Consider the following 27,329-nt stretch of genomic DNA (forward strand, 5'->3'; position numbering starts at 1 on the left):
ATACTCTGGCCACCTGCTGCGAAGTGTCATTGGAAAAGACCCTGATGCTGGGAAAGATTGAAGGCAGGAGGAGAAGGGGACAACAGAGGATGAGATGGTTGGATGGCATCACTGACTCAATGGACATGACTTTGAGTAAGCTCCAGGAGTTCATGATGGACAGGACAGGGAAGACTGGCAGGCTGCAGTCCATGGGGTTGCAAAGAGTTGGACACGACTGAGGGACTGAACTGAGTGGATGGAGGAGCCAAGTTCTGTTCCGATCAACATCCACACACCACACAGTTTTGCTTTCCACCCTAGGGCTATTATGAGGAACTGTGATGCGAGAGTGGACTCATCTGTGGGGAAAAAGGAGGAAGTCTGTGGTCCTGACCAGGAAGTTTGAGGTGGGATTCTCAGAGCCCAGTCGTAAGGAAACAGACAACTTGCAACTACTGCTATCTGTTCTCCCAGTACATGAATGGTCTTTTGAATTTTATTTATCTATTTATTTACTTATTCATTCTTTTGGCTGTGCCGGGTCTTTGTTGGGGCGAGTGGGCTTCTCTTACTGTGGAGCATGGGCTCTAAAGTTCACAAGCTCAGTAGTTTCAAGGGCTTAGTTGCCCTGAGGCATGTTGGATGTTAGTTCCCTGAAAGAAGATTGAACCTGTGTCCCCTGCATTGGAAGGCAGTTTCGTAACCACTGTACCACTAGGGAAGTCCCGTGAATGATGTTGGGTTTGTCTTTTTTTTTAGTTTTTATTTATTTATTTTTGATCGTGTCGGTCTTTAGTACTTGCAGGCTTTCTCTAGTTGCAGCGAGTGGGGAGGGGATACTATTCTGTAGTTGTGGCATGAGGGCTTCTCATTGCAGTGGCTTCTCTTGTTGCAGAGCAGGGGTTCTAGAGTGTGGGCTCAGAATTTGTGTGCACCAGCTTAGCTGCCCCGAGGCATGTGGAGTCTTCCTGGACCAGGGATTAAACCTGATGGATTCTTAACCACTGGATGACCAGGGATGTCCCTAATGGTCTTACTGAAATCTCACTCCAACCCTCTGCAGGATGCATTACCATCCCTTTCTGCAGCTGAGGCCATCAAGGTATCACCAGGGGACATGGCTTGCTCGAGGTCACAGCTGGTGTCTGTTGCCCTTTGGCCCCATCCCCTCAGCATTTGCTGGTCCCTGCACATCACAGCCGCACATCACAGCTCTGTTTTGGGTTCACCACTGGACACGTCAGAAGGATTGGGGAACCACAGTGAGATACCACTTTCCACTCTGGTGGCTCTGACAGTGAAGAATCTGCCTGCAGTAGAGGAGACCCAGGTTCACTCCCTGCATTAGGAAGATCTCCTAGGGAAGGGAATGGCTACCCACTCCAGTATACTTCTCTGATGAATCCCGTGGACTGAGGAGCCTGGCAGGCTACAATCAATTGGGTTGCAAAGAGTTGAACAGGACTGGGCCACTAATACACACCCATTAGGATGATGATCACCATAATAATTAAACAAAATATATGTTGGCAAAGATGCGGAGAAATTGGAACCCTGGAATCTTTGTTTGTTGCTGGTGGGAATGTAAAATGGTACAGCTGCCCGGGAAAACAATCTCACAGTTCCTCAAAACGTTCAACACAAAATGACCATGTGACTCAACATTTCCACTCCCAGATAAACACTCAAAAGAAATGAAAAGATGTTCATAAAAACACTTGTACAGGAATGCTGACAGCACCATGATTCAGAATAGCCAAAAGGTGGAAACTACCAAAGTCTATCCATGAATGAAAGACAAAACCTGATTTGGCCTTGCAATGGAATGTTACTCAGACTAGGGCCTGAACAGTATGGAGGTTCCTCAGAAAATTAAAAATAGAACTATCCAAAACATTATAAGTCAACTCTATTCCAATAAAAATATAGAACTAATGTATGCTCCAGCCATTCCACTCTTGGATATTTATCTGAAGGAAACAAAGCTGTTCTTTTGAAAAGATAGCTGAGAATTCCCTGGTGATCCAGTGTTTGGGACTTGGCACCTTCATTTCAGGGGCCGGGTTCAATCCCAGGTTAGGAAACTGAGTTCTTGCAAACTTGCAGCTTTAAAAAAAAAAAAGGAAAGAAAGAAAGAGGACTTCCCTGGTGGTCCAGTGGTTAAGAATCCACTGTCCAATGAAGGAGTTGCAGGTTTGATCCCTGGTCAGGGAATTTGCCACAGAGCAATTAAGCCTGAATGTGGCAACTACTAAGCCTGCTTGCTAAAACAAAGAACCTGGGAGTCAAAATAGTAAAAAGATATCTGGACCTTGTGTTCCTAGCCCTGTTACAACCTGGGGATGAAATCCTCTAGTACCTTTCATAAAAGCAGTGGGAAAGGATTCCTGGGTTGGAAGAATAGCATGTACGGAATGCAGAGAATAAATGAAATTCATTCATTCAACCAATACTGTTGACCATCTGCCTGTAATGACTGGACACTGATTCAGGTACTGAGGCTGAGAGGTTCCCTGGCCTGGCACTCATGCAAATGGAGGTGATATAATAAAGTCAGTCAAAAGAATTTCAACCAGTGAATGAGTTTCAGCAATGATACCATTAGAGCAAGTGATGGAATGATTAGGCTGTGGCCCAGGATGGAAGGGGCCAGAGGAGCATTGGGGAAAGGTGTTTGTTTTTTTTTTTTTTTTTTTTAATTTTCCTGATTCTGGGAAAGATTGAAGTCAGGAGGAGAAGGGGAAGACAGAGGATGAGATGGTTGGATGGCATCACTGACTCGATGGACATGAGTTTGAGCACGCTCTGGGAGTTGGTGATGGACAGGGAAGACTGGCATGCTGCAGTCCACAAGGTTGCAAAGAGCTGGACATGACTGAGCAACTGAACTGAACTGAATGTATTTATTTATTTATTTATGGTTGCACTGGGTCTTCGTTACTACTTGGACATTTTTCTAGGTGCAGATAGCTGGCTTCTCATTGCAGTGGCTCCTCTTGTTGTGGAGCACAGGTTCTAGGTGTGAGGGCTTCAGTAGCTGCTGCACTTGGGCTCAGGTGCATGGGCTTAAATGCTCTGAGGCATGTGGGATCTTCCTGGACCAGGGAAGGAACCATTGTCTCCTGCATTGACAGGCAGATTCTCACCCACTGTACCACCAGGGAAGTCCTCAGGAAAGCTTGTAAGTGGGGGCTGAGGCCCCAAGAAAGGACTGGCTCCATCAGGGATGAGAGGAAGCGAATTCCAGTTGAAGGGAACAGCAAGGTGGTCACACCTAAGCTCAGGATGAGTTCCGAGCAGGCATAGCTCCCTGGAGTGGGGTTTGGGTACTTCTGCCCTGGTGCACAGCCTCTGGTCTGCACTGGAGCCATTCCGCCCTTCCTGAGACTGCTTGGAACCCTGGAGGAAGCCCTGCCCTTCCCGGTGGCTTTGGAAAGGGGATGGGGGAGCATCTGCTTCCCTTTCTTTCAAGAAAGAACAAAGGGAGTGCAGACGGAGAGTGCAAGTGTTTTCTGCCAAACTGTCCCTCATTATCACCCCATCCTTATCTCAGGAAATGGCCCTCCACCCCTTCAGGACATCAGAGCAGGACCAAGGAGCTGACCTTGACTCTGCTCTGCCCTCAAGTCCCAAAAGTGCAATGTGCCCTGCTGCCAAAATGAATGCCAAATTGGACCACATCTCCAGTCTCCATGGCCCACTCCAGGCTCCCGGTTTCCTGATTCCACCCTGTCCTCAACCAAACCTCCACCCCCCGCCCGCCCCCCCCACGGCTACTGTAGCTCCTGCTGTATCAGGGGGTGCCTGTAAATGCCTGAGTCAGGGGTGTCTCCCCTCTGCTCGGAACCCTCCATGGCTCCCACTTCACTCAGAGGAAAAGTCAGTTCTCCCCAGCCCATGCTCTACTCATTCCCTCCCTGCCCGCCTCTCCCCCAATTCCCTCCCTCCCTGCACTTTAGCAACAGCAGCCTCCTGGCTTTTCCTTAAGTCAATTCCAACCTCAGGGCCTTTGCACATCCAGTGCACTTTGCCTGGTACATTCCTTCCCTGATATAATCAGGACTCACTCCTCACCTCCCTCTATTCCTGGCTGAGTATCACCTTCTCAGTCTTTCCCACGATACTCTATTTAAAGTTTCCTGAACCCTCACATTTCCTATTCCCTTCCCTGCTTTACTTTTTCTTAGCACTGAGCACAAGCTACGTCTCCATATGTTTTATTTTTTTAAACATTTATGCATTTATTTATCTGTGTTGAGTCTTAGTTGTTGCTTGGGTGATCCTCCATCTTCTGCTTCCACTTGGGGAATCTTTAGTTTTTCTCCTTGCGGAGCACAGGCTCTAGGGCGCTTGGACTTCTGTAGTTGTAGGACGGGGACTCAGTTGCGGCTCCCAGGCTCTCGAGCGCAGGCTCAATAATCGTGGCGCATGGGCTTAGTTGCTCCAAGGCATGTGGGATCTTCTCAAATCAGAGATCTAACCCGTGTCCCCTCCATTGGCAGGCGGATTTCTTATCACTGAGCTACCAGGAAGTCCACACTCTAGGCTGTCAACACTGTTTAAGCAACTGTGGAGCTAGAGAAGAACCACGGTTTACGTTTTAAAACTGCCGTAAAACTTGGGCCGCGCGGGGGAGCTCTCCGCCCACGCACTAGGAGCTGGGTCCAAAATAAACAGTGATCTGAACTTGCTAAAAACCCGCCGGAAAGTGACCCCAGCGGAGGATTTTCCCAGACCTTCCCAGGGACGTCCCCGGCCCCGACTCGGCACTTTTTCCCAGGCCTTTTTGGGCGGGAATTCAGCACCCTCCACCCTTAAGAAGAAAGATCTCCGTGGAAATTCCTTAGGAACAATCTGGGCTGAGCGAGGAACGCTTTTCTGGCTGGACAGTGACTCGCAGCCCCTTCCCCGGGGACGGGCTCGAGCGTCCCTGAACGATCCTCCCTTCCCCTTCTGCCGCGCGACCTTCTTGGCCCTTCTCTGGTCTCCATGGCGACGAGGCGCGCGCCCCACAACAGGAAGCCTAAGGCGGCCGGGCTCCGCGCTTGGAGACTCCAGGATCCCTAGCCTTGAAGGGGCGGTTGCCGAGTCTGTGGACCACCCGCGCAGCCGTGGCCTGAAGCTGGGGGCAATGGCGAGCGAGCGCTTAAGTGCGCAACGCGGGATCTCCCAGCATCCCGCGCCCCCTCCCTCCAAATGCAAATAGAACAAGCCCGGGAAGAACACCCGCACAGATTTACTGCTGGCGCCTGGGGTTGGAGTTTCAGAAGCTGCGCGCGGAGGGCGGGGGTTTGAGCGCCCCCTCTCCTCCCCCATTCCGGGGCCTGGGAGCTGCCTCAGTTTCCCTGCAGAGGGCAAGGGTTCGAGCGCCCCCGCTCCCCGCCTGGGTCAAGGTCTTTGTCCTCAGTTTCCCCGTGGAGCCTGGGAACAGCAACTCGCTGCGTCAGGACCATGAGGCTTCCTTCTTTTTTTTCCTAAAAACTGTAAAGACGCCCCCGTGGCCGAGGTCCAGACTGAAAGGGGAAGCGATGAGTGGGGGAGTAGGAGCGCCCATCTGTGGGGGATGCAGCGTCCCGGATGTGATGCGCCTCGAGTCTTCCCCTCCAGGGTTCACAGGCGTCTGGAAGTGCCTGGGCCTGCTGCGGTCGCTTCTCGAGAAATCTCGGTGTCATCTGGGCGGGTACTTGCCCCTCAGGGCAGGGGTACCCGTGATCGAGAGCGCCCCACGAGGATCCTGGGCCCCCACCGAAGTGAGAGACGGTCCACTCGATTAGAGGCCTGCTTGCGCTGGGGAGTTAAGACTTGAGTTCGAATGCCCTCGAAGCTGGAAGCCTCAGTCTACCCCTCCGTGGAAGGAACACGATAACAGTCCCTACCGTCCAGGGTGGTTGGCAGGATCCAATAAAGCACTTAGCGCAGTGTAAACGCAAACTCAAGGTTAGCCTAGCCCGGGGACAGTAACCCTAGCTCCGGGAGCCGACCCCGGGTTATTTGTTGGTTGCTGCCGCCAGGCAGCCCTCACGACTTGAATTCGGAAATTCCGGCGCTGAGCGGCCAGCGAGGAGGGACAGCCCGACTCTGGCCAGGCACCCTCTCAATCCGGAAATGCCAGGGCCCTTGTTCCGGAGGGGAAAGCATGAGGTTTCCGGGAAGCACCGCCCCCTCGGCCCCCCTCGGCCTGCCCATGGTTATAAAAGGACCCGCGAAGCCCAGGGCGCCAGTCTTAGCCGAGCGTCTCCGCCGCAGCTCGTCCGCCCCGCCTCTGCCGGCGATGGCTCCCGGCGCCGCCCCTGCCGCACAGCTTGCGTTCCTGGCCCTGCTCGGGACTCTGCTCCCAGGTGAGTCAGGGTTGAGGGCTGCCGTCGAGTCAGCTTTCCGGATCCGAGATGCGCCCTGAAGCCGTGGGAGGACCGGCTCCCGACCGGCTGGGAATAGGCCATTCGTGCTCAGGTCGCTGTTTCTGGGAAGTTGGGGTTAGAGGACCGATTGAAAGTCAACAGCCGTGGGTTCCCACCCAGACCCCTCATGGCCCGACTGTGTGCTCTGGGACCGCGGATTGCCCCTTCCGAGGATCTGCAGGTTTTCCGCTGTAAAATGGAAACGTTAACAGTGGCCAGCTCGTAGTGATTGTGTCCTGGCCCCAGGAGGTGGTCTGACAGTGTGGACACACGCCCCAACCTTAGGTGGACTGGACACCCCCCCACCCCGCCATGCACATTCTGTTCCTCACCCTGTGCCCCTGGGGGAAGTCCGGGACTCTGCTCAGGGGAATTCCAGGGCTGACTTGCCCAGGGAGCAGAGGTTGAGAAGTGGGATGCCCCAGCCGCCCTTCCTCACCTCCAGCGAGGAGGAAGGGGAGAAGAGGAACTGTGCTGTGTGCTGTGCTAAGTTGCTTTAGTCGTGTCCAACTCTTTGCCACCCCATGGACTGTAGCCTGCCAGGCTCTTCTGTCCACAGAATTCTCCAGGCAAGAATACTGAATTCCCAACCCAGTCTCCTGAGTTGGGAGACTGGAACCCATGTCTCCTTGGGCTCCTGCATTGCAGGCAGATTCTTTACTGTTGAGCTACCGGGGAAGCCCAGGAGAAGCAGGACAGCTGGTCTCAAATGGTGGTCACTTCGAAAAACAGGCGTGTGAAAAATCCACACCGTGGTTACCAGCTCAATGAAGAATTCTAACCCAGTCTCTAATCCGGAGTCTACCCCTTTCTAGCTGAGTAACCTCCCTTTGTGTGTGGGGCTCACCAGGCTCCTCTGTCCAAGGGATTTCCGGGCAAGAATACTGGAGTGGGTTGCCATTTTCTCCTCCAGGGGATCTTCCCAACCCAGGGATCAAACCAGGATCTCTTGCATTGGCAGGCAAATTCTTTACCACTGTGCCACCTGGGAAGCCCCAGCATCCCTTCCAATCTCAAAATTTCCTTCTGATATGGGAAGGGTTCCAGAATCATCCTTGGAGAATTCAAAGAGCTGCTGTTTCCCTCCATCCCAGATGGAGTAGACCCAAAGTTGAGGGCAGAAATCTTTTTTTTTGGGGGGGGGGGGGGGCAGGTAGGACGGATGGGCTCAGAGACATTTTTTCAGCTTTGAAAGTGCCATGGGCTGAGGGAGCTCATCAGAACAGACCTCTTTCTTATCTGCAGCCACTGCCTGCCTGCCCTGTACTAGGAGTTACTTGTGTCAGCGGAAGTTGTGGTGACTGTATTTGCCCACTTTACAGATAGAGGAAAGTGAGGCCCAGAGAGGAGAAACCACTTGTCCAAGGGAGTGGGGACCAGCCTGATTGGAGCCCCTTCACCCCTGAAGGGCTGGCTCCCTCCCCTTGATCTCTTGGGATTGTAACATACACTGACTTCATGCCCGTCTTTTGCTAAAATCCTCCATGGCTGCTCAGAAGGTCCTCAGAATGAAGACCACATCCCTGGCATGGCTTAACACTGCCTGTATGATCCTCTTGACCCTGTTTCCCCCGACCTATCCCCTTACTCCACTCCAGCCACCCTGCCTCAGGACCTCTGCACTTGCTTTCCTAGAGGTCCTTTCCCTTTTCTCTGGAATGGCCCGCCCCTGCTCTGCATCCTGATCTCTGCTCACATATTCCCCAGTCACCAAGGCACTGTCTGTTCTCTCATCCAGTTTTGTTTTTGCCAAAACCCTTGTCAGCATCAGTTGTTAATTATGTTGTTTGCTCATGAATTTTTCTGTCTCCCACAATGAAGGCAGAGTTTTGTCTTGCTCAATGCTGTGTTCCCAGCACGGGCTGGATGCAGTAATATTGATGAGCCCCAGCTGTCATGCCTGACCACCCGCCCTTTTGATTCCAGGGCCTGGAGGTGCCAGAACATCAATACATCCTTCAAAAGCCATCATACCCCGTGGAGGCTCCCTGAGGGTGAACTGCAGTATGTCCTGTGACCAAAAGGCAACGTTTGGCCTAGAGACTGAATTAACCAAGAAGGTGGTGAGCCATGGGAACAACTGGAAGGTTTTTGAACTGAGTGATGTGCAAGAAGACATCAACCTGTTGTGCTACTCAAACTGTCACAGTGAACAGACAATAGCTACGATGAACCTCACCGTATACTGTGAGTGGCTGGGTCCAGGGCCTGGGCTAGGCAGACTGGGTGGGGGTGGTGGACAGGGGAGTCCCAGCAGGTTGGAACAACCTTTGTACTTGGTGGGTAAAGTCAGGGTCTCACTGAAGAGCAGGGGTCTGTCTTTGGAAAGTCTCATTGTTGTCTGGAACCCTTCCTTGAACTTCCTTGGGCGTGCCTTGGGAGTATGGTCAGAGAATCAGAACATTCAAGAATGCTGGCTCTCTAGGCCTCTTTAAACAGATGAGAAGGTCATAGATCTGACTCTTTAGAAAAAGATGCTGGGGGTTTCCTGGCAGTGGTTAGAATTCCAGGCTCTCACTACCTTGGACTGGGTTCAATCTCTGAGATCTACAATCCTGCAAGCCTCACAGCTTGACCAAAGGGGGAAAAAAAAGATGAGAATGAAAATTAGCCCTGAGATGACGCTTTTCCCTATTTGGCAACAATCCAGAGAATTGATAACGGCTGTGCTGGCAAGAGTGTGGGGACACAGGTAATCCTGGGACATTGCTGACAGTGTGGGGGTGCAAAAAGCACAACTTCCAGTGGGGGAGGGGGTATCAGTCTTCAAAAATGTCACATAAGGGGGTCCTTTAATAGAGAAAACCCACTCCTGGGAATTGGGCCGATAGATGTTCCTACCCATGAGGGAACTGAAAGGGGGTGGGGTTATTTACTGTGGCTTGATCTGGAAGGGCAAAAGTTTGCAAGCCACTCAAATGTAGGGAACTGGGGAAGGAAAGCAGTTTGATCGTGGAATAGTATGCAACTGTATAAAAGAATGAGACCACTCTCCCCAACCCCTGGCAATCACTAGTCTGCTTTCTGTCTCTGTGTTTTCCTATTCTGGACATTTTTTTTACATGGATCATGGAGTGTGTGGAGCAGTGTATCTGGCTTCTTATTAAACTGTTCGAGGTTTATCCATGTTGCAGCATGTATTAGTACTTAATTCCTTTTATGGCTAAATAATATTTTATTGTATAAATGTAGAACATTTTATCTACCCATCAGCTGATGGCCATTTGGCTTGTTTCCATATTTTTAGGTGGGGTAGTGGTCACTCTAACGGAGAGAGAGTGCTGGTGGTTGATGGGTGCATTTAGGGGACTTCTGCAGTGACTAAAAAATTCTCCTATCTTGAGTAGTATTTACAAGAGTCCTAACCTTAAAGTAGTTATATTAACCTGCACATTTACTTTTTTTATGGTTTTCTGCTTCTTAGTATAACAATTAAAAATGTTTTTTAAAAAAGAATGAGATGAAAACTCCCAGGTGTACTGTCAAGTTCCAAAGAAGTAAGGTCCTGTCCAGAATCAGTAGTACCCTACCACAGTGTTAGAGAGCCACAGGGGCTAGGTGAGGAAGACTGTTTCTGCATTAAAGAGCCCTGAAAGGAAACACAGTAAATGACAATAATAGCTGGCTGTGAGGAGAGAAGCTGGGGGGCTCTGGGAAAGGGCAGGGGGTCTAGTTTTCTCTGTGTAGAAAACTTTTGTTTCCTTTGAGCATTTTGAAGTGTGACAGTGAGTTAACATGAATATAAGCGATAAATCAGTTCAGTTCAGTTCAGTCTCTGTCATGTCCAACTCTTTGCAACCCCATGGACTACAGCACTCTAGGCTTCCCTATCCATCACCAATTCCTGGAGCTTGCTCAAACTCATAACCATCGAGTCGGTGATGCCTTCCAACCATCTCATCCTCTGTCTTCCCCTTCTCCTTCCGCCTTCAATCTTTCCCAGCATCAGGGTCTTTTCCAGTGAGTCAGTTCTTTGAATCAGGTGGCCAAAGTATTGGAGTTTCAGCTTCAGCATCAGTCCTTCCAGTTAATATTCAGGACTGATTTCCTTTAGGATTACTGGTTTGATCTCCTGGCAGTCTAGGGGACTGTCAAGAGTCTTCTCCAACACCACAGTTCAAAAGCATCAATTCTTCAGTGCTCAGCTTTCTTTATGGTACAACTCTCACGCACACACATGACTACTGGAAAAATGAATCCACCTCTAATGCAGGAGACCTGGGTTCAATCCCTGGGTTGGGAAGAGCCCCTGAAGAAGGGAAAGGCTACCCACTCCAGTATTCTGGCCTGGAGAATTCCATGGATACTATATTATTCATTTGGGCTTCCCTGATAGCTCAGTTGGTAAAGAAATAGAGACATGAATTTCAGATGAAAACAGAAGAAAATAAAAAAGGAGGAAAGAGGTCTGGCCTACTGGCCTTGGGATTAGACAGCCTTGGGTTCTAGTTCTAGCACATGTGTGTGTATGTGTGTGTGTGTGTGTGTTCAGTTGTGTCCAACTCTTTGTGTCCCCATGGACTGTAGCCTGCCAGGCTTCTCTGTTCATGGGATTCTGTAGGCAAGAATACTGGAGTGGTTGCTGCTTCCTACTCTAGGGGATCTTCCTGACCAGGGTTTGAACAAGCATCCACTGTCTCCTACATTGGCAGGTGGATTCTTTGCCACTGAGCCACCTGGGAAACCCCGAGTCACAGTAGGGTCCTCACTAACTGGGTGACCCCAATGTGATGGAGCGAGGGGGGAACCCATGGCTCCTGACTGATTTACACTTGAAACCTCCTTGGAAGGATTTAATGATGCAGTAAGGCCTGAAGGACATTCTGCCTTCACAGTACCTGTGTCAAAGAAGCTTTGGGGTAAATATCAGGTTTCTTTCTGGTTTGAAGGATTTTGAGCAGTGGCTAGCCAAGTGAGGGAAGTCCCCAAACATTCCCAGTGGCCTCTGAAACCACACCCCCACCCAGAAACCTCCTCGCAGGACTGTCTGCCTCTCAGCCTGAGCGTTGAGAGCCCCTCCCTCCAGGTTTGAGTCCTTGCACTACTACATTTCTCCTTCTTTGGGTTCCAGACTTTACCTTAGTTTTCACCTCCGTGAAATGGAACAGATGGGCATACCTAGTAGCAAGGCGTCACCTAGGAGACACTGTAGCTTGATCTTGCCCCACCACCAGTGGAAAGATAAGGGAGCATCTCTGGGTGGCTGAGCTTTCTCTAGAAGGAGCTGTAATTCCTGCAGGAGAGAAGCCCTAGCTGGGCTTCATAGGACGTGTAGGAGTTGGTAAAGACAGGCATTCTAGTCAGAAGAGGCAGACTGGGCAAAGGTTTGGAGTGGGCAAACAAACAGCCTGGGATTGGGGAAACCAGAGGGATTGACTATCAGAAGATCAGTGTCACTGGAGCTGAGTTTCGCAGGACCTTCAATGCCAGGCTGTGAAGCTGAGACTTCCCCTTTGAGTAATAGGGAGCCATGGAGGATGTGTAAGCGGGCCAGGGATCTAGAGCAGAGGCCTGAACTTAGAGGAAGCCAGAGAGCAGCTGGCTGTGGACCCAATCCAGGTCACACATCTCATGGGCACTGACACATACAAGAAGGGAGTGGTCGACATACATTTGAAGGGTGGAGTAATCAGGACTTAGTTTGGGACTAAAGATGGGGAGTCAAGGAGAGATACCGGTGGAACAGACCTCCTGCCCCAGTCTGGCTTTCAGGGCAGGGAGCTAGGCTTGCAGATGTGAGTCCCATTTGGGGACTGTGGTTTGAGGAGGCCTTCGGCTCTGCAAGCAAGGGTTTGCAACAGATGGTCAGAAGTAAGGGTTGAATGTCTGGGGGTTTTCTCACCCCCTCTTTTTTAACAGCTTTTAATGTACAATGCAATGAACTTTGGTGTATTTATAGAGGTGTACAACCACAATCTACTTTAAGAATGTATCTGTCATACCCCTCACCTTAAAATTAACTTCCTGCCCATTTAGTCACTCTTGCAACTTCTGAAGTGGATTAATAGTCCTAAAAAAAATAATATTACTCCTGCCTTCATTAGCCCCAGCTTACAGCTTAGAAACTGAGGCTTGGTTTCTATAGCCACAGGGCTGGGACTGTTCAGTGGCAAAGTCACTCCCCCATAACCCATAGCAAAGAAGCAGAAAAGCTAGGAATTAACTCTAGGCTCCTAGCATGTTAAGATCTCTGCTTTTTTTTTTTTTTTTTTTTTTTCGGTTGGAAAAGGAAAGTTTGCTTTGTTCAGGAGGTTGGCAACCTGGGGGGAAGTGAACTCATGTCCCAAAACCAACTCCCAACATCACTGCTGTTTAAGTGATATTTCAGGGCCTCTTGAGAAGGGACTAGGAGTAGGAAGCCTCAAGATCCCTCCTTGGGGGGTCTAGGGTGGAGCAGAGGGGTCTCAATGCCAAGCCACAGCTCATGCTGGCAATTTCCACTGGCAGGAAGATCCAGGCTTGGAATTCTTACCTCATGCAGAATGGAGACCCTGGTCTGTGAATACCCTGCCCACAAATGGTGGTTTCAGGGGATACTTGGGTTTGTTTGTTTGTTTGTTTATTTTGAGCATCTGTGGATTGTTCTTACATTTTTGACATTTCAGGGGATTGGCCAGTTTATTTGGGAGCCTTCAAAAGCAAGCTTCCGAAAGGCCTCGAATAGGTGTGGGTAGTCCAACCTCATTCTTTCTACAAACACAGAGCACCTCCTGTGTGCCAACAGTACAGCAGGAAACAATACAAAGATTCCTGCCCCCCTGGACCAACATTCCATGGCAGGAATAATAGAGAAACCAATGAACTCAGTCAATGATCTTGTATCTCAGAGGTGAGAGATGCTGTGCAGAAAAATATAGCCAAAGAGAGAAGGAAGAACAGAAGTTTTGTTTTGTTTTGTTTTTACAGCAAAGTCTAGAGACTGGGCAGCTTAAATGTACTGTATTTATTTGCTGGGACTCCTGGCAATAGACTTTGAACTTCCTTTCCCACTTGTGACTCTCAGATGCTGCAGTGAATAAAGAATTGTTTTGCCTCCTTCACAACCACTTGGGGAGGTCTCACCAGGTTATCCTGAAGCTCTTAACATTCCGATCTGGCTTAGGTGGTTTGGGGAGTGTTCTGGGGAGAAAATGGTGAGGTTCCTGGAGCAGGTGTGTCCAGGACCCCAACACACCCACTGTGGGCAGGCAGCCAGCCTGTCCTGTTCATACAACACCCCTTTCCCCTGCAGGGATCCCGGAGCGCGTGGAGCTGGCTCCCCTGCCCCTCTGGCAGCCTGTGGATGAAGAACTCAACCTGAGCTGCCTGGTGTATGGCGGGGCCCCCAGGGACCACCTCTCCGTGGTGCTGCTCCGAGGGGAGGAGGAGCTGGGCCGGCAGCCAGTGGGAAAGGGGGAGCCCACCGAGGTCATGTTCACGGTGCAGCCAAGAAGAGAGGACCATGGCATCAATTTCTCTTGCCGCTGGGAACTGGACCTGCGGTCGCAAGGGCTGGAACTCTTCCAGAACACCTCGGCCCCCAGGAAGCTCCAGACCTATGGTGAGGCACTGGGGAGCCAGCAGAGAAGATGGGATGAAGGGGATTTCTTGCTTGGGATGCGGGGTCCCTGGGAAGGAGAGGCCCCTGGCCACGAGGCTGCTGAGAAAGTGGCAACCTTGATTGCAAAGGCTTCTGGGAAGAGCATCTTCTTGGCCACTGGGGTGTAATGTTCTAGGCTGGGTGCCTGCACTGCAGGATGATCTGAGAAGGCTGTGACCCAGGGCAAATGGTACATGTGTCCTAAGACAAGAGTGACCCAGCCAGTTTCCCTGGAAGAGGGCGTTCCAGGCGGGGGGGATGGAAATGGCCCTTGAGAGGGTTTTAGGATGTCTGTCTGCCCCCTCTCTGTTTACACCGGCTCTGTCTCACCAGTCCTGCCGTCGACCGACCCGCACCTTGAGGCCCCCCGGGTTGTGGAAGCAGGCTCACGGTGGCCGGTGAAGTGCACGCTGGATGGACTATTCCCAGCCTGGGACGCTAAGGTCTACTTGGTGCTGGGGGACCAGAAACTGGAATCCAATCTCACGTACAATGGTGACTCTGTCTCGGCTGAGGCCTGGCTGGAGGAAAATGAGGAGGGCACCCATTCCTTGAAGTGTTCAGTGAATCTGGGAGAGAAGGATCGGAGAACGCGCAGCAACGTGACCATCTACAGTAAGTAGAAACACAAGTGAGCCTTCTGAGGGGGTGGGGCTAATGCCAGGGGCGGGGCTCACTGTGTGTCTCACCTCCAGGCTTCCCGGTTCCCACCCTGACCCTGAGCCCGCCTGAGGTCTCAGAATGGACTACTGTGACTGTGGAATGCGTGACCCGTGATGGAGCTGTGGTGATGCTGAACGGAGTCTCAGCTGAGCCTCCGGGTCCGAGGGCCCAATTGAAGCTGAACGTCAGTGCCGACAACCACGGGAGCAACTTCTCCTGCTCTGCTGCCCTGAAGATAGCTGGGCAGGTGGTCCACAAAAACCAGACCCGGGAGCTCCATGTCCTGTGTGAGTGAGGCCGCTGGACAAGGACCCCTCAGTTCCAAGCCCCAACCACCAAGACCCTATGAGCTCCTGCCCTCCAAGGCCTACCCTCACCCCTACTAACCATGCCCCCCCCCCCCCAATCTTGCTGTGTTTCTTCAGACGGCCCCCGACTAGACCAGCGGGACTGCCTGGGAAATTGGACGTGGCAGGAAGGCTCGGAGCAGACCTTGAAGTGCGAGGCCCGGGGGAACCCAATCCCCAAGCTGAACTGTAGCCGGAAGGGGGACGGGGCCTCACTGCCCATCGGGGACCTGAGGCCTGTCAAGTGGGAGGTGGCGGGCACCTACCTGTGTCGGGCCACCAGCGCTCGTGGTGAAGTCACCCGTGAAGTGGTCCTGAACGTGCTCCGTGAGTTCGAGTTCTGGGATGGGCAGGGCAGGGGCAATTTGGCCAGCTCAACGCTCACTGCTGTCTTGTGTCCTCCCCACAGATGGCCAGAATATCCCGGGTATTGTCATTCCGGTAGTAGCTGTGGTCCTCATCTTGGGTGCTCTGGGCACTGCCGGTTACATCTACAACTACCAGCGGAAGATCCAGATATACGAGCTGCAAAAGGCCCGGAAGGCCCAAGAAGAGGCTGCCTTGAAACTGCATGCACAATCCACACCACCCTGAACCCACTCCAGGATGAGACCTCTTCAGCTCCCCAAGCCATGACAAATGGGGCTGCATCAACCAATGGTGGACATATGCTGTTAAGCTACACCCACCTTCCCTGGATGCCAGAGGACCAAATAGAGGACTCAGTCAGGACAAACAGCATCTGGGGTCATGGCCTCTGCACAGTTACGACCCCCAGACCTCACACCTGACCTGGAGCCACAGGACTGAGACAAAAGAAGGGGCCAAGACTCAGGGCATGACTCTGAGGGATGTCACAGTCTGACCTGGCCGGAGGCTGTGTGATGGAGACCCTTACCTCCAGCATGGGGACGCTCAATTGGGAAACATTGAAACTCACCCCCTGCTGCATGTGCTGAGGTCCTACAGTCCTAAGAGAGACGTGGCCCTGCTCAGACACATGCAGCATTGAAACACAAATCCCCACACTTCCTCTGAACAGAAACCAGCTCCGGCATTACTGTCCACAGACTGTTCCCAAATCTTGATGATGACATATTTATTCACTGTTTTTTCTGCTAGCTATTTATTGAGTGCCTTCTATGGGGGCTAGAATTTGTAAACAAGAACATTGATTCCAGCCCTCAGGGAGCTCTCGGTCGAATCTCATTCAGGGTCGTCAGGTACAGTTATTCTGGCTGTGCACTGCACACAAGTGCCTGGCAAAAAGATTAAGTGGGGCTAGGATTTCCCACTCTATTGGCCAAGCTGCTTTCTCCCAGAAAGGGATTAGTAATGATGATAGGATATTGCTGGTGATATGCCCAGAGATGACCCACTGAGCCCTTATACCCCAGAACTAGCACTGACCTCTGTTAAGACACCTCTCCACCCATATGCATCTCTGCTAATGCTCACAATGACACTTGGTGGTTGTTTAGTCACTAAGTCGTGTCCAACTCTTGCGACCCATGGACTGTAGCCTCCCAGGCTCCTCTGTCCATGGGATTCTGACACTTGGTGGCAGGCCTACATGTCGGTGCTCACTCCTTGATAGCGACACCCCAGGGTCGCATGAAACTCTGCCCAAGCCCTATGTGCCTTGCTCTTCCTGTTTCCATCTCAGTGGGACCACACAGCTCCAAATTCCTGCAGCGATGAGGGTCCTGCAGGAGAGGCCTGGGAGTAGCCCCTCCCAGCGTGGGAAGCCTCTCCCTTGTGCTAATAAAGCTGTTTCACCCTCCCAGCTTTGTGAGTTGAGAGGAGGTGTCTTGTCCAGCTGGAGCCCTTTCTACCAGTTTTCCCACTTCCTGCTCCAAGAAAAGGCTGCCGAGTTCAAGGCCCAGCCCTCAGGCGCTAATCCAAATATGAGGTTTATTAGGGCCTTTGGAGACTTTAGTGAAAAAGAAAAAATCCCTCTCCAGAAAAAAACATGACGTTTGGTTTGGAATGGTGTCGAGAGTCCATTTTTTAAGCTTCGGGAGTGGGGTGTGTCCTGCAAGGCTCCTAGGCCCCTCGGTCCCTGTCTCTCACCACCCCCCCTTTCCCCACTCCCCCCACCGGGTGGGGCCGAGGAGGCGGTGCTAGGAGCCTCCTTATCTCCAGAGCCAGCCGTGGCTCCTTGGCGCCCAGCCCTTCAGTCCGGGCTTTTTGCCATGGGGTCTCTGCTCCTCGTCTTGCTACTGCTTTTGCTGTCGCCCTCCTACCCGCGAGGCGGGAGCGCGCGGAGGCGTCGGAGTGCGCGGACGCAAAGCCCGGGGGGCCGCTCTCACCCACCGTTCTGGGTGCGCGTAAGCCCCGACTTCAAGGCAGTGCCGCTGGGGGGCTCACTGTGGCTCAACTGCAGCAGCAGCTGCCCCCTCCCGGAGGGTTCCAGCCTCCGCACCGAGCTGCGGCGGGGTGAGACGCTCAGTGGGCCCCGCTGGGTAGCCTACCAGCTGCTGGATGTGAGGGCCTGGAGTTCCGATGTGCACTGCTTCGTCACCTGCGCGGGAGAAACGCGGGGGGCCACCGCCAGGATTACAGCCTACAGTGAGGGACAGGGCTCAAGCTGGTCTGGGGTGAGGGGAGGAGGACGGAGTGGGGGTAGTTGAGAGTCGCGCTAGAAGGAGCCCTCCGACCTTGCCCAGCGGCGCCCTCTTGCTTTAGAACAGCCAAGCAGCGTGATCCTGGAGCCTCCGGTCTTAACGGGCAGTGACTACACTCTGCGCTGCCACGTGACGCACGTCTTCCCCGTGCGCTTCTTCGTGGTGTTTCTGAGGCGCGGTGGCCGAGTCATCTACTCCGAGAGCCTGGAGCGCTTCACCGGCCTGGATCTGGCCAACGTGACGCTGACTTACCTGTTACCCTCCCGGCCCCGTGACTCTGGGCAGCCCGTTACCTGCCACGCCCGCCTCAATCTCGACGGCCTGGTGGTCCTCAGTAGCTCGTCACCCGTGACGCTGCCAGTCCCCGGTGAGGCACCCTTATAATCCTGGGAGGAATGGGGAGGTGTTATGACCCCAAGACGGGGCGTGGGCCAAGCTAGAGCATGTCCATGGGGGTCGTTACACCTCCAAGCGCTGTTTCTAATTCTCCCCTCCTATTCCCAGCTTGGAGTCCTGCGTCCAAAGCCTTGGCCTCTACCTCCATCGCAGGCTGTGTGGGGATCTTTCTTGTCGTGGGGGCCCTCTGTCTGCGAAAGTACCTATCGATGCAGCCTCCAGCATAGAGGCATTGGTCCTTGCAGGCTGAACTGGAGGAAAAAGGAATCTGGGAAAATTGGTGGAACCTTGCCTGGATCAATAAAGACTTTCTCAGCAGCTCTGCCCCTGGGCATAAAGTTCCCGTATTAGGGCACCTCCTATGACTGAAGTGGTCTTCTTTTTTGGCCTAGCCTCTTTCATTTTTCTCCAAGTTCCTTGTCTCCCTGAGGGCCCTTGAGGTTTCCTCACTCTGGTCTCCCATACCGGAGCCCCAATCCCTCTGCATTGCCAGCTTGGGTAGTAAAAACCTCTCTCCTGCTCATTATCAGTGAGGAGCAGAAAGGCAAAACATGGGCCCTAGGGGGCTTCAGGATCTGAGAAGGCGGCTTCCTGGTGTGGCTTCTTCTGATTGGCTCCAGCGCTGCCACACAGCAGTTCTGATTGGATGTTAAGTTTCCTACCCCGCCCCCTTTAGACCTTGCACTTTACTGGAGGGCAAGGGCGGGGCAAGAAGTAATCCCCGGAGTTCACCACTAGCTCTAGGAGGGAGGGCACAGGTGGGCGGGGTCATATGTATATTTTGAGGGACCTGGATCTGCAGAAAAGATACCCGGGCGGTGACTGAGGGGAAGGAGCAACCATATGGTGTGTGTGTGGGAGGGGGCGGGTGTGTGTCATAGACTCGCAGCCTGGAAATATCCTGATAGTCACCCGGCCAGGTGGGCACATGGAGAGCGTCCAAATCTGGGGCCCAGAGGCAGGGTCAAAAGTATCACAGTTGGCCTCTTGGCCTCTGGTGGACACAGAATCCAGGCCTACAGCGGATGCCTGGCAAGGCCCGTGTGGTCCAGGACCCCGCCCGCCGCGCAGAAAGCGGATGGGGACGCTCTTCGGCGGCCCCAGCTCACACACGCCGCGCAGACACGTGCCTGCTGCACGCTGGGTAAATACAGACCCAGAGCCGAGCCGACCCTAATTTAGATGCCCGAGAACGCAGCGCGCAAGCACACGTGTTCCCAACTCGCTGTCACTTTCGTCCCCGCCCCTTCTGTCGCGTGCGGGGGCGGAGCCAGAGAAAGACTAGAGGCGTGGCTGTAACTCAGCTCCCAGGGGTTAAAGGGGGAAGGATCAGTGAGCGAGACATCTCGAAATCTTCTCCTAGAACCTTCCCACCCCCAGCTTCCGCTTCTCAGATCTCTCCTAGCCCCCAATTCAATCCCCGCCTCAAGGGGCTCTGGTGGGAGGGATTAAATATGGAGATGGAGTTCGGAGTCCAGCTCATTATGGAATCTAAGCAAGTGGTGGGTGGGGGTTTGCGAAGGACAACCCTACATCCCCCACAACCTTCGCGTCGCCGCCGGGGATGACGCGGGAGCGCGCAGCCGCCCCCAGAAGGCTCCGGGCGATGGGGCCGGCCTCCATGTAGACCCCGGGGGTCGCTAGCTCCTGCCAGCTCGCCTTCACCAAGGCCGGTAGCCTGGTGCAAGCTCGCCTTCCCGCCCCCTACCGCCGCCACTGCTGCCGCCCCCTCCTTGGAAACCAAGTTACCAACGTTAAACCAATCCCCGAGCGCAACTCAGCCTCCTCCACACCCCACCCGCCGCGCAGCGCCGTCCTCTAGCCCAGCTCAGCGCTCGCGCTCCCCTCGCCTCCTGCGCTTCCCCCGCGGCGGCGATGCCAGGGCCGTCGCCAGGGCTGCGCCGGGCGCTGCTCGGCCTCTGGGCTGCCCTGGGCCTGGGGCTCCTCGGCCTCTCAGGTAAGCCGGTCTGGCTGAGGGTGGACAGGGTGGGGGCGGAGTTCCCGAACCCGAGAAGCGGCCGCAAGCTCCTCCCCTCTCGGCCGTCGCCTCGCTCCCACGCTTTTGCTCCCACCTTGAGCCCCGGGGCCTTCTTCTTTAACCCTCTTCACCCCAACACACACTGAAGACCCAGCTTCCTGACTTCTCGCTCGCCCAGGTCTCTACCCTACCTTCTTCGAGATCCTGGGTGCTCTTTTGCATCCATCCTCGAGCTCTGGAGCCCCCACGTCTCCCTTGACCCCTCCCGGGGTACCTCCTTATATTCTACTATGCATCATAGTCCCTACGGCATCTTCCCTACTCGAAATCAACGAAGACCCGATCTCACCAACTGACGTGACTCAAAGGCGCTGTTTCCGCTCCCCTCGGAGCCCTGGCAACCGAGTCCATCGGCTGTCGGCTGTTCCCGCGGTTCTTTTCTTGAGCCCAGCCCCAAACCTCTTCCTGTACTCTTCACCTCTTCACCGGGGTTTGGAATCCTCCCTTACCCGTGCTTGACTCAGTCTCATCTCTCTTTCGACACCCTCTCCACTTCAACCACAGTCTCGCTCTCTCTTGGCGAGAACAGTGAGAACCAGGTGGTTTCCCTTCCTCCGCCCGAGGTCCCCTCCTCCCAGCATTGCTGTGTGCATTGGAGACCCCATATTCCCCCTCATCTCTCCCCTCCACGTGTGCTTCCCCATCACTCTGCTGGCACCTTGGACAGCAGGACTCTTCGCTGCCATGTACCAGAGACACCCTCGAGGTTTGGGTCTCGGGAGCGCGCTTGTAAACCCGAGACCTCGGCAGGATTTGGAACTCCCGGCTGTGGCCTCTGCTCATTCTCTGGGAATCCCTGACTCGGGCAGAGGGGCAGGTAGATCCCAGGGAGGTGACTCCTAGGTTAAGCTTGCGTTTCTCCGAGCAGCCGTCACTCAGGAACCTTTCTGGGCGGACCTGCAGCCCCGAGTGGCGCTCGTGGAACGCGGGGGATCACTGTGGTTGAACTGCAGCACCAACTGCCCGCGGCCCGAGCGCGGGGGCCTGGAGACCTCGCTGCGCCGGAATGGGACCCAGAGGGGTCTGCGCTGGCTGGCGCGGCAGCTGGTGGACATTCGCGAGCCGGAGACCCAGCCGGTCTGCTTCTTCCGTTGCGCGCGGCGCACACTGCAGGCGCGTGGGCTCATTCGCACTTTTCGTGAGTTCTCAGCGGCCACGCTCTTACTCCACTACTTTCCCTCCCTTCCAGGTCCCGCTCCCTGGGTCACGGGGTCCTCTCCTCCAGACCCCACCCTCTGAATCCGCACCCCCTCCCCCTCTTGGTCCCCGGGGTTCCAAGCCAAGTCCTTCTGAGCCTGGCATTTCCAACAGCCTTGGTTCCTCCTTGCAGAACGGCCAGATCGTGTGGAGCTGGTGCCGCTGCCTGCCTGGCAGCCAGTGGGCGAGAACTTCACCCTGAGCTGTAGGGTCCCCGGTGCTGGGCCTCGTGGGAGTCTCACATTGACCCTGTTGCGGGGAACCCAGGAGCTGATCCGCCGTAGCTTCGCCGGGGAGCCACCCCGAGCGCGGGGCGCCGTGCTCACAGCCACGGTCCTGGCGCGCAGGGAGGACCATGGGGCCAATTTCTCGTGCCGTGCGGAGCTGGACCTTCGGCCGCATGGCCTGGGGCTGTTTGAAAACACCTCAGACCCCAGAGAGCTCCGAACCTTCAGTGAGTAGCTAGGAGGAGAAGGGGCCCAAGAGGGGTCGGGCTGGTGTTTAAGAATTTTGAAGGCAGAGAAATCAGAATTCTGATTCTTGCCCCAACACTCACCAGCTGAAAGTTATTTTCCTCTCTGCCTTGAGGATAATTCCATACTATAGTACATGTGAAGCGCTTAGAACATATTAAGCGTTCGGTACAAAAGTTCAAGCTCTGTTCTTCTACCACCAGCCCTGCCTCCGGAACCCCCTCGCCTCATTGCCCCCCGGCTCTTGGAAGTGGGTTCAGAAGGACCCGTGAGCTGCGTCATTGATGGGCTGTTTCCAGTCTCGGAGGCTGGCGTCTACCTGGCACTGGGGGACCAGAGGCTGAGTCCCGATGTCACCCTCGAAGGAGACGCTCTCATGGCCACTACCACAGCCACAGCTAGCGCAGAGCAGGAGGGCGCCAGGCAACTGGTCTGCAACGTGACCCTGGGGGGCGAAAGCCGAGAGACCCGGGAGAACGTGACTGTCTACAGTAAGAGTGGGACCTCGGGGGTGGAGCCAGAGGAAGTCGAAGGCGGGGCCAATGGTGGGTGGGGCCGTGGTATCCGAATAGGGGCGGCCTGAGAGTCCCGAAGGGGCGGGGCAGATGTTGGACCTGCTGGATAGTAGCTAGAGAGGTGGAGTCTGAGCTGCCCCAACGGCAAGATCTCAGACCCGATGAGGATACCTAGATATGTGGCCTGACCTCCTCGAGGGGGCGGGGCAAGAAGGGAGAGAAGCCTGAACTGCCTACCTGTGGGGTGGGCGTGCCCACAGGGGTCTGGGGCGTGGCGTTTGAGCTGAGTCTTGGAAAGATGGGCGTTCCTGAACCTGCACTGTATGCACTGTTCGGCTGCAGGGGGTAAGTTTCTGGTTACTGAGCTGCAGCCTTGAGCGGTGGGAGGGGCGTGGTCAGTGGTCTCCCGGCCAATGCCCCCCCGCCCCAGGTTTCCCGGAGCCCCTCCTGACCCTGAGCGAGCCCAACGCCCCCGAGGGGACGATGGTGACAGTAACCTGCGCAGCGGAGACCCAAGCCCTAGTCACACTAGACGGAATTCCAGCTGCGGCCCCGGGACAGCCCGCCCAGCTCCAGCTAAACGCCACCGAGAACGACGACAGGCGTGGCTTCTTCTGCGATGCCACCCTCGAAGTTGACGGGGAGATCCTGAGTAAGAACGAGAGCGTAGAGCTGCGCGTCCTATGTGAGTTGGCCTTTAACCTCTCGCCTCCCTCCTCATCATCTCAAGGGCCTGCCTGATCTCTGGCCGTGTCGTGGAAGTGGAGGCTTTTCTCACGTCTAGGCTCCGGTATATATATGCCCTTGCCCTCAGACGCCCCCCGTCTGGACGATTCGGACTGTCCCAGGAGCTGGACGTGGCCGGAGGGACCAGAGCAGACGCTGCGCTGCGACGCCCGCGGAAACCCACAGCCCTCGGTGCACTGCATGAGGCCCGACGGCGGGGCGGTGCTGGCCCTGGGCTTGCTGGGTCCGGTCACTCGTGCGCTCGCTGGCACTTACCGCTGCACTGCGACCAACGACCAAGGCCAGGCGGTCAAGGATGTGACCTTGACGGTGGAGTGTGAGTGGGGGTGCACGGGGCGCGCCTCTGTCTGGTTCTCAGGTCCTAGGGGTGGCCTGACTACAGAGGAGGGTGGAAACAGGGTCTGAGGTGTGCTTTTGAGCAGGATTTTGAGAAGGTGGTGAGCGGGATTATGGGAAGATCTTAAGAGAAGGATGGAGAGGAGGAGGTGGGCGTGTCCACGGGGACCTGGGGCGTGGAGTTTGAGCTGAGTCTTGGAAAGGTGGGTACTCCAAACCAGCTAACAATTTTTAGGTCAAAGACTGGGGAGGGTCCTGTGAGCACTGTGTAGGAATCAGAAAAAAAAAAAAAAAGCTCACTTCGGGGCTCAGGAAGCCCCAAAACTGATCAGTGCCAAACTCCTTTGCTTCGGTGGCCAGTCCCTGTTCAGAGTGTAGCCTGCCTGCCTAGGATGGGAAAAAAGGGTCCAGGGACTCTAGACTGTCCACTAAACCCAAACTCAACAATACTCCCCTCTCTAGATGCACCAGCGCTGGACAGCGTGGGCTGCCCTGAACGCATTACCTGGCTGGAAGGAACAGAGGTCTCCCTGAGTTGTGTGGCTCATGGAGTCCCACCACCCAACGTGAGCTGTGTGCGCTTTGGGGGAGCCGAGGTCATCGAGGGCCTAATGCGTGTGGCCCGGGAGCACGCGGGCACCTACCGCTGCGAAGCCACTAATGCTCGAGGGTCGGCAGCTAAAAATGTGGCTGTGACAGTGGAATGTGAGTGGGGACAACACGGTTCAAGATTGGGCATGTCAGAATAACCTTGAATAACTGACTTCCAGTTGCTCTGCTCCCCAGATGGCCCCAGGTTTGAGGAGGTGAGCTGCCCCAGCAATTGGACATGGGTAGAAGGATCTGGGCGACTTTTTTCCTGTGAGGTGGCTGGGAAGCCACAGCCAAGCGTGGAGTGTGTTGGCTCCGGAGGCACCAGTGAGGGGGTGCTGCTGCCGCTGGCACCCCCAGACCCTGGTTCCAGAGCCCCCCGCATCCCTAGTGAACTGGCACCCGGTACCTACATCTGCAATGCCACCAATCGGCACGGTTCCATGGTCAAGATGGTCACCGTGAGCGCGGAGTGTGAGCGAGGCCCAGGCGGGCGGAGGGTAGGGGGCGCTCCGGGTCTCGGCCCCTCCCTGACCCACTCCCTCCACCCCCCCGCAACCCCGTGGCTGTTTTGCAGCGCCACCGCAAATGGATGAATCTACCTGCCCAAGTCACCAGTCTTGGCTGGAAGGCGCGGAGGCTGCTGCGCTGGCCTGCTCTGCCCGGGGTCGCCCCTCCCCTCAAGTGAGCTGCTCCCGGGAAGGCGCGCCCTGGCCGCGGCGGCTGCGCGTGTCCCGAGAGGATGCGGGCACTTACCGCTGCCTGGCCACCAACGCGCACGGCACGGACGCCCGGATCATCACCGTGGGCGTGGAATGTGAGTGGGGCAGCACCAGATAGAGGGCACTCGGTCTAGACAGTGACTAGAAGAGGTGGGATTGCCCAGGGTTGTTCGAGGACACCTCTCCTAGTCCCATTCCCAGGGACAAGAAATCCCGACCTTAACATGAGGGTGAAGGGAAACTCTAGGGAACATCCCTCAATTTCTGGTCTGAAAGGCACTGGCCTGGGTCCCCACCTCCTTCCACTCAGTGAAGCCAGGCTCACTTTAATCCCAACAGGCCAGTGGTACGGGGAGGGGACTCTGATGGAAGGCAGAATCCTTGCCTGTTCATTTCAGGAGGGGCGGTCTCAAAGGGGGGCACTTGGTCAGCAGCTGGCCCCCTTCCCCCTCCTGTCCCCTGTAGATCGCCCAGTGGTGGCCGAGCTGGCTGCTTCACCTCCAGGAGGCGTGCGGCCAGGCGGGAACTTCACGTTGACCTGTCGAGCGGAGGCTTGGCCCCCAGCCCAGATCAGCTGGCGCGCACCCCCGGGGGCGCTCAACATCGGCCTGTCGAGCAATAATAGCACGCTGAGTGTGGCGGGCGCCATGGGCAGCCACGGTGGCGAGTACGAGTGCGCAGCCACCAACGCGCATGGGCGCCACACGCGGCGCATCACAGTAAGAGTGGCTGGTAAGTGGCAATGGGGAGGAGGCGGGGTGAGGGATCTGAAGGCGGCTGTGACCTGGGCCTTGGTATTATTGATCCCACCCCTGCCTCCCTCTCAACCTCCACAGATGAGACTGATGTGAACCAGGGTAGAAATTAGGGGCGCCCTGATGGGTAGGGCTTTGATGGAGGGTTCGAGGTGGCAAGTGGAGGGACAGGGAGCTGACTGGAGTCAAAGTAAGGGAACCTTCGAGGATGTGACTGTTATGAGGAAGGACTTTATATTAACTTTTGAGCGGTGAAGATTGATACAATTCACCCTCCACTGTGTTTCTGTGGAGAAGGGGGTTGAAGAGGGACCGAGAGAAGAGGATCGGGGTGAGGCCCCTAAGATCCCCACTCTCATTTAGTGTATCTCTAGTTGGGATTGAGTTTTTTTTTGTTTGTTTGTTTGTTTAACTTTTTTTTTTAATCATGTGAGATCTTAGTTCCCTGAACAGGGATGGAAACTGCGCCCCCTGCAGTTAAAACGCGGAGTCTCAACCGCTGGGGAAATCCCTAGGGGCTGGGGTCTTTGGGGAGTAGGAATGACCAGGTCACCCTCCCCATCGTTTTGAGGGTGAGGAGAGTTGGTTGGCTTGGTATCCCTGGGGTTAGGGGCTTATATCCTCCCTGTGATGGGGTGGTGTGTAAAATGGGTCAAGGGCATCACCCAAGTTGGGGGTGGCCTTACTGAGGTCACTCTTTTCCTCCAAGGCTGAGTTACCTGATGCTCCCTGCCAGGCGCATGAGGACTGACTTCATGCCTGTGGGGAGGGGACGGAAGTGGCCCGGGCTTGGCGTGTGGACCGAGCCCGGAGCTCGTCATCCTCTTTGAGCGTCTCCACTCCGCAGGTCCGTGGCTCTGGGTCGCTGTGGGCGGCGCGGCCGGGGGCGCGGCACTCCTGGCCGCGGGGGCCGGCCTGGCTTTCTATGTGCAGTCCACCGCCTGCAAGAAGGGCGAGTATAACGTGCAGGAGGCCGAGAGCTCAGGCGAGGCCGTGTGTCTCAACGGCGCAGGTGCCAGCGCCGGCAGGGACGCAGGCGCTGAAGGTGGAACAGAGGCTGCGGGTACCTCGGAGGTGCCGGCAGGGGGCGAGGTCTTCGCCATCCAGCTGACGTCAGCGTGAGCCGGCAGCCATCTCCCCGCGGGCCGGGGGACGCCCCCCCAGACTCACACGGGGGTTGATTTATTGTTCTGTTTATTTATTTATGTATTCAATTCCAGGGGCGTCACCCCGCATTTTCTACCCCCTCCCCCAATAAAATTTTTATAAAGGACTCAGGCTCCTTCTGCTTCAGTCTGCGATGGGGAAGCAATCCAGGGTTCGAATCCCAGCCCTGCCGGTTACTGATTCAAAAAAACCCTTTGGCTTTTGAGGACCTACTACATGTCAGGCATGGTCCAAGCCACCTTTTCACGACTAGACCTGGAGTTTGCTCTCCATGTCCTGTTTCCTGCCCTCCCTGGACCCTTGGGCCAGGGTGGGGACCTTGCTCCTTCCTCTCCTTCAGCCGCTTATCTCTTCCGCCCAGCGCTGCCTTCTAATCCGGCTGATGTTTGGGGGTGGGAGCTACATGAGCTTCCCCCCAGGCCCGGTTCCGAGCAGAGCTGAGCCTGCCTTCCTTGGATGGGTGGAGGCCCTTCCCAGGGGTCTAGGCATCGCCCGCCCCGAGGCCCTGCAGAGATGGGTAAATAAGGCTGTGTCTATGAGTGTCAGCCTCTGGGATGTCCCTCCTATTACAAGAGTCCATCCCTGCTCCACCCTCAAGGCTTCCTCCATCCTGTGCCATCCATAATGGAGTTTACCCCTAACCTGTCTTTCAGTATTTTATTTTTTACTTATTGGCTGCACCTACAGTAGGTGGGATCTTAGCTCCCCCGACCAGGGATCAAACCCACACCTTCTGCATTGGAAGGCAGAGTCTTAAGCACTGGACCACTGGGATGTTCCCCAACGTGCCTTTCAT

General features: G+C 55.0%; 3 protein-coding genes and 1 long non-coding RNA gene across 9 annotated transcripts; 3 read left to right on the forward strand and 1 right to left on the reverse strand.

Moving 5' to 3' along the window:
* Positions 1-6,197: 6,197 nt before the first annotated feature.
* On the forward strand, positions 6,198-16,080 carry LOC110142913 (intercellular adhesion molecule 1). Of its 2 annotated transcripts, XM_020902350.2 has the most exons (7): positions 6,198-6,320; positions 8,307-8,567; positions 13,612-13,920; positions 14,293-14,574; positions 14,655-14,909; positions 15,048-15,296; positions 15,379-15,627. In XM_020902350.2, exons 1-7 carry the CDS (start codon positions 6,254-6,256, stop codon positions 15,561-15,563), a joined length of 1,608 nt encoding a protein of 535 aa, XP_020758009.2. In that variant the 5' UTR covers positions 6,198-6,253; the 3' UTR covers positions 15,564-15,627. The 2 variants fall into 2 exon arrangements, with proteins under 2 accessions (XP_020758009.2, XP_070320249.1); XM_070464148.1 differs by having other exon boundaries at positions 15,048-16,080.
* LOC110142915 (uncharacterized) lies at positions 13,309-20,583 on the reverse strand. Of its 4 annotated transcripts, none has more exons than XR_011486500.1 (4): positions 20,320-20,583; positions 17,444-17,982; positions 15,236-15,466; positions 13,309-14,528 (listed from the first exon to the last, which is right to left on the reverse strand). It is a non-coding gene; the product is annotated as an uncharacterized lncRNA (long non-coding RNA). The 4 variants fall into 4 exon arrangements; XR_011486499.1 differs by lacking the exon at positions 20,320-20,583 and adding an exon at positions 18,285-18,373; XR_011486497.1 differs by lacking the exon at positions 20,320-20,583 and adding an exon at positions 18,135-18,223.
* On the forward strand, positions 17,060-18,310 carry ICAM4 (intercellular adhesion molecule 4 (Landsteiner-Wiener blood group)). Its single transcript, XM_020902351.2, has 3 exons — positions 17,060-17,540; positions 17,658-17,963; positions 18,101-18,310. Exons 1-3 carry the CDS (start codon positions 17,165-17,167, stop codon positions 18,217-18,219), a joined length of 801 nt encoding a protein of 266 aa, XP_020758010.1. The 5' UTR covers positions 17,060-17,164; the 3' UTR covers positions 18,220-18,310.
* ICAM5 (intercellular adhesion molecule 5) lies at positions 19,466-26,639 on the forward strand. 2 transcript variants are annotated; one of them, XM_070464144.1, is made up of 11 exons: positions 19,466-19,949; positions 20,899-21,168; positions 21,361-21,681; positions 21,904-22,191; positions 22,646-22,900; positions 23,030-23,278; positions 23,761-24,003; positions 24,085-24,363; positions 24,467-24,706; positions 25,077-25,343; positions 26,076-26,187. In XM_070464144.1, exons 1-11 carry the CDS (start codon positions 19,868-19,870, stop codon positions 26,078-26,080), a joined length of 2,499 nt encoding a protein of 832 aa, XP_070320245.1. In that variant the 5' UTR covers positions 19,466-19,867; the 3' UTR covers positions 26,081-26,187. The 2 variants fall into 2 exon arrangements, with proteins under 2 accessions (XP_070320245.1, XP_020758007.1); XM_020902348.2 differs by lacking the exon at positions 26,076-26,187 and adding an exon at positions 26,214-26,639 and having other exon boundaries at positions 19,470-19,949.
* Positions 26,640-27,329: the final 690 nt, after the last annotated feature.

This window comes from Odocoileus virginianus, chromosome 3, assembly GCF_023699985.2.
Source record: "Odocoileus virginianus isolate 20LAN1187 ecotype Illinois chromosome 3, Ovbor_1.2, whole genome shotgun sequence".
NCBI lineage: Eukaryota > Metazoa > Chordata > Mammalia > Artiodactyla > Cervidae > Odocoileus > Odocoileus virginianus.